The 6,000-nt window shown below is 40.5% G+C and overlaps 1 protein-coding gene across 2 annotated transcripts in view; it reads left to right on the top strand.

The window, feature by feature from the left end:
- The first annotated feature begins 887 nt into the window (after positions 1–887).
- The window catches only part of alg9 (ALG9 alpha-1,2-mannosyltransferase), a 71,308-nt gene continuing 66,195 nt past the window's right edge, over positions 888–6,000 (top strand). For both annotated transcript variants that reach the window (XM_038988026.1, XM_038988025.1), the window contains exon 1: positions 888–1,047. In XM_038988026.1, coding sequence (XP_038843954.1) covers positions 905–1,047 — 143 coding nt within the window. In that variant the 5' untranslated portion in view covers positions 888–904. The remainder of the gene's footprint in view (positions 1,048–6,000) is intronic.

The raw sequence follows: 6,000 nt of genomic DNA, 5'->3' as shown, positions 1-6,000 counted from the left end.
GTTGTGAAATTGTTAGATTACTTGTTAGATATTACTGCATGGTCGGAAATAGAAGCACAAGCATTTCGCTACACCCGCATTAACATCTGCTAACCATGTGTATGTGACCAATAACATTTGATTTGATATTGTAATGAAATAACAGGGAGCAGGTCTCGAACCCTCGACCCTCTAGCCCGAGGTCCGGCGCGCTATCGACAGTGCCGCAAAAGCATGCTCGTGCGGCAGAGTCGATTTCCGCGATTATAAACCCAGGGTCGTTACAATATTATTGATTGTATTTTTTACATCAATTATAACAACAGCGAGTAGATGTTTAAACAGCTAGCTAAAAGGCCTACACGCTTCCAGGAACCAACACGCTAACGTTAACGTACAACAAAATTATTGGCCAGGGCGAATACAAATCACTTCCTGTATATAAGATAATAATGCAATACACATAACTGATTAACATAAAATAATAGTCTAGAATTATGCGAGCCGAAATACAGAAAATTCTAGATTATTGGTAATTTCTTATCTGATAATTTATCTCGCTTTCACTGAAAAATAGCTAACTGCGTCCAAATATGCAGTTATGTTTATTTGTACTAATAGCACAAACTCTGAGAGCATCTGTGCAAGCACAGGTGAATGGGCACCCAACATTTTTCTAAGTGCTCTCAACTGTCTCCACGTTCGCTCAACAATCCCACCTAGTTTTTGTTGAATTATGAGACGGAAATGACACCATAATATACATACCTCCTCGTGGCTTCCTGCTTAATTATAGCTTTCATGCATGTCCAGAACAGCACGCAGTCTACACTAGTTTACTTGCCATCACTAAACATGGCGGTGCCTTTTGCCCCAAAACACCATAATGAGGGCAAGGCGAGGCACGGGAGCGCCAGTAGTAGACATGGCGGCTAAGGGGGGTAAGCAAAGAACGCGACGAGTCAGTAGACAAGATGCTAATAACAGCGGGAATCTACTGAGCGAAACCCGGGTGCAGAGAGAGGAGAGGGCCGGAGAGGAGACCAAAACCCCCGACACACGGACTGAGTGAGTACAGTACCTTTTGCCGGTAGTGATAGCTAGCAACAGTTCCAGGGGATGCTATTGGGTCAATGCTAACTTAGCTAGCTAATGTTGGCTCACTGCACTGTCAGTGACAACCAACCCATCTGTTGCTAAACGTGAGTCTTGCTTGTGAAACACTGAGCGTGACAGGACGTGTTTTAAGTTAGTTGTATCAGCCAGTCTCGAAGCTAGTAAGCCACAATCAGTAGTTAGCTATCTTCATCTCTGTCACTCGTCTTCAATGTATTTATTCTGTCAGCCGCTGCTTCCGTCTACACTGAGTTTAGGTATAGCCAACCGACTCCTCTGACAAATACACTTTTCTTCTCTGACAGACACAGCTTCTACAGTTGGTCTTGTAACTCAGAGGTCAGTGTGTATTTATTTGTACCTGGAGTTTTACAGCTAGTCTAGTCTGAGACTAGTAGAGTGCATGTTAAGGTTGACGTTTTCCAAGTGACGCTCCACACTGCGCATGCTCCGTGTTATGAGCCCCTCTCATCTATATTAGCTGGAGCCCACAGAGATGATCATCAAATCAAATTAAATCGTATTAGTCACATGCGCCGAATACAACAGGTGTAGTAGACCTTACAGTGAAATGCTGAATACAACAGGTGTAGTAGACCTTACAGTGAAATGCTTACTTACGAGCCCCTAACCAACAATGCAGTTAAAAAAAAAATATGGATAAGAATTAGAGAGAAAAGTAACAAGTAATTAAAGAGCAGCAGTAAAATGACAATAGCGTCAATGTGCGGGGGCACCGGTTAGTTGAGGTAGTATGTACATGTAGGTATAGTTATTACAGTGACTATGTATAGATGACAAAAGAGAGTAGCAGTGGTGTAAAGAGGGGGAGGGGGGGGGGGGCAGCAATGTAAATAGTCTGGGTAGCCATTTGATTAGATGTTCAGTCTTATGGCTTGGGGGTAGAAGCTGTTTAGAAGCCTCTTTGACCTAGACGTGGCGCTCCGGTACCGCTTGCCATGCGGTAGCAGAGAGAACAGTCTATGACTAGGGTGGCTGGAGTATTTGACCATTTTTAGGGCCTTCCTCTGACACCTCATGGATGGCAGGAAGCTTAGCCCCAGTGATGTACTGGGCCGTTCGCACTTCCCTCTGTAGTGCCCTTGCGGTCAGAGGCCGAGCAGTTGCCATACCAGGCAGTGATGCAACCAGTCAGAATGCTCTCGATGGTGCAGCTGTAGAACCTTTGAGGATCTGAGGACCCATGCCAAATCTTTTCAGTCTCCTGAGAGGGAATAGGTTTTTTCGTGCCCTCTTCACGACTGTCTTGGTGTGCTTGGACCATGTTATTTGTATTTTTTATTATTATTATATATTTTTTTAGGGGTGGATCATTGTAATTATCTGCATCATTTTCTATCCCCCATATCTTTTTTTGATAAATATATATACACATATATGTACATACCCATACATATTTGTATTTATTTTATTTATTTCACCTTTATTTAATCGGCCATGTATGAATGTTTATGTATGTATATCACTACTCTGGACGGTTCTGACTTAGAATATGTGGACAACTACAAATACCTAGGTGTCTGGTTACACTGTAAACTCTCCTTTCAGACTCACATTAAGCATCTCCAATCCAAAATTAAATTGAGAATCGGCTTCCTATTTCGCATCAAAGCATCCTTCACTCATGCTGCCAAACATAACCTCGTAAAACTGACCATCCTACCGATCCTCGACTTCGGCGATGTCATTTACAAAATAGCCTGCAACATTCTACTCAAAAAATTGGATGCAGTCTATCACAGTGCCATCCGTTTTGTCACCAAAGCCCCATATACTACCCACCACTGCGACCTGTATGCTCTCGTTGGCTGGCCCTCGCTTCATACTCGTCGCCAAACCCACTGGCTCCAGGTCATCTACAAGTCTCTGCTAGGCAAAGCCCCGACTTATCTCAGCTCACTGGTCACCATAGCAGCACCCACCCGTAGCACACGCTCCAGCAGGTATATCTCTGGTCACCCTCAAAGCCAATTCTTCCTTTGGCCGCCTCTCCTTTCAGTTCTCTGCTGCCAGTGACTGGAACGAACTGCAAAAATCTCTGAAGCTGGAGACTCTTACCTCCCTCACTAGCTTTAAGCACCAGCTGTCAGAGCAGCTCACAGATCACTGCACCTGTACATAGCCCATCTGTAAATAGCCCATCCAATCTACCTCATCACCATACTGTATTTATTTATTTATCTTGCTCTTTTGCACCCCAGTATCTCTACTTGCACATTCATCTTCTGCACACCCTACCATTCCAGTGTTTAAATGCTATATTGTAATTACTTCGCCACCATGGCCTATTTATTGCCTTACCTCTCTTATCCTACCTCATTTGCACATGCTGTATATAGATTTTTCTACTGTAATATTGATTGTATGTTTGTTTATTCCATGTGTAACTCTGTGTTGTTGTATGTGTCAAACTGCTTTGCTTTATCTTGGCCAGGTCGCAGTTGCAAATGAGAACTTGTTCTCAACTGGCCTACCTGGTTAAATAAAGGTAAAATAACTCTACCAGTCCTAGTTAGGATATCATTCACAAAAATCATTTTTTAAACATTTCATCGAAAAATACATTTTTTAATCAATTAGTATATTTGAATTTAACCACAATATTTGTTGTATTATTTGTTCTGTCTTTACAGTTGGATTAAACTGAAATTGCAACCAACTTTCTAAGGCTTGTTTAAAAATTAACAATATTTTGGACATTATTTCCTTTTCAAACAACTAAAAGTGAGCAGTTGTAATCTGAGTAAAGGGAAAAAGGCCATTCTTGAACATGGGGTGAGACATTCGTACCAATTTACTAGAGAACCAGTTTGGATTTAAGTATAACTGTTGTATGACTGATGCCTTTAGTGAGAGGTCTAATGCTTTAATATTTAATAATTTCTGCCCTCCGAATTCATATTCGTTATATAAATAGCCCCTTTTAATGTTGTTCTGCTTCCAAATCAAATTGAATATTTTTGTTCATATAATTTAAATAGCTGGTCACTAGGTGTAGGCAAAACCATAAGCAAATAGATAAACTGTGATATGACTAAAGAGTTAATCAGGGTAATATTTCCACAAATAGACAGGTATTTTCCTTTCCATGCTAGCAACATCTTATCTATTTTTTTCTAACTTTCTATAAAAATGTATTGGAGTGAAATCATTTCTTTCTTTTGGGATTTGTTTACCGAGTATGTCCACACCCCCGTCAGACCATTTTTATTGGTAAACTACATGGTAATGTAAAATGTGTATTTTTTTTACACTTATCATAATTTGGTTTTAATCCAGAGAGGTTAGCAAAAGTATCTAGATCCTCTATTTGTGGTTTTAAAAGAGAACATGAATCGTCAGCGTACAATGACACCTTTGTTTTTAAGCCACAGATTTCTAATCCCTTAATAGTGTTCATCAAAAAGAAAGGAGGACCAAGGCACTCTTCATATAATTAATTAAAATGCCTTTATTAGTATGGCATGTTCAATAGAAACAAAGTTGTTTAAAAACCGACGCGTTTCGGCTGCATGGCCTTCGTCAGGGAGTACAGTACCATTAATAGTGTTGTTGGATCTAATTATAACCTCTCTGGTACAAGTGGGACGGTAGCGTCCCACCTAACCAACAGCCAGTGAAATTGCAGGGCGCCAAATTCAAAACAACAGAAATCTCATTAAAATTCCTCAAACATACAAGTATTATACACCATTTTAAAGATAAACTTCTCGTTAATCCAGCCACAGTGTCTGATTTCAAAAAGGCTTTACGGCGAAAGCACACCTTGCGATTATGTTAGGTCAGCACCTAGTCACAGAACCATTCAGCCATTTTCCAGCCAAGGAGTCACAAAAGTCAGAAATAGCGATTAAATTAATCACTAACCTTTGATCTTCATCAGATGGCACTCATAGGACTTCATGTTACACAATACATGTATATTTTGTTCGATAAAGTTCATATTTATATCCAAAAATCTCAGTTTACATTGGCGCGTTATGGTCAGAAATCTATTGTCTCAAACAAACATCCGGTGAAAGTGCAGAGAGCCACATCAAATTACAGAAATACTCATCATAAACATTGATAAAAGATACAAGTGTTAAACATACGAATAAAGATAAACTTCTCCTTAATGCAACCGCTGTGTCAGATTTCAAAAAGGCTTTACGGCGAAAGCACACTTTGCGATTATGTTAGGTCAACGCCTAGGTACAGAAACCCATACAGCCATTTTCCATCCAGGAAGAGGCCTCACAAAAGTCAGAAATAGCATTAAAATGAATCACTTACCTTTGATGATCTTCATCTGGTGGCACTCCCAGGTCTCCATGTTGGACAATAAAAATGTCCTCATTATTTGATCTTTAAAGGAAGCAAGTTTGGCAGCGATTGGGCGTTCATAACTCTGCCCTCTCTGTCCGAAGCGGTGTACACGTTCGAGTTGGATTTTGTCGAGAGCTTTGCGTGGAATCTGAAGCGCTGTAAGGAGGAACTCTCTAACTACAGATTCAGGAACTTCTCCTTCTTTCTCTTAGATACCTGTAAGTACCAGATTCTCTCTCATGGATCTAGTCTGAATGTCAAGTAAGGCTTCCCTCAGAACGGTGTTCTCCTTTTTAAGTTCATTCACTTCGGTTTCAATCATATTGACTGTCCCTTTTAGCTTGTGTTTCCTTCTCCAATGTCGCAGCTTTTTCATCACTCATCTCGAGGCCTTCAACTCTTTTATATCCTTACTGACTAGTTCAACTATACCCAGTTTGTCATTTATTGATTGAACAGATCGGTTTCGACCTTTACCATTCCCGGTGGTGAAAATATTAAATAGTCTGTGTCTGTACAAGAGTCACATTTTCGTTTTGAAATAGGTTCCCCTGTCTTACTCTCCGTCATGTTTGG

This window comes from Salvelinus namaycush, unplaced genomic scaffold (genome assembly GCF_016432855.1).
Source record: "Salvelinus namaycush isolate Seneca unplaced genomic scaffold, SaNama_1.0 Scaffold92, whole genome shotgun sequence".
NCBI lineage: Eukaryota > Metazoa > Chordata > Actinopteri > Salmoniformes > Salmonidae > Salvelinus > Salvelinus namaycush.
The sequence above is the reverse complement of the archived record's forward strand: the minus strand, read 5'-3'. Positions and strand labels throughout refer to the sequence as shown.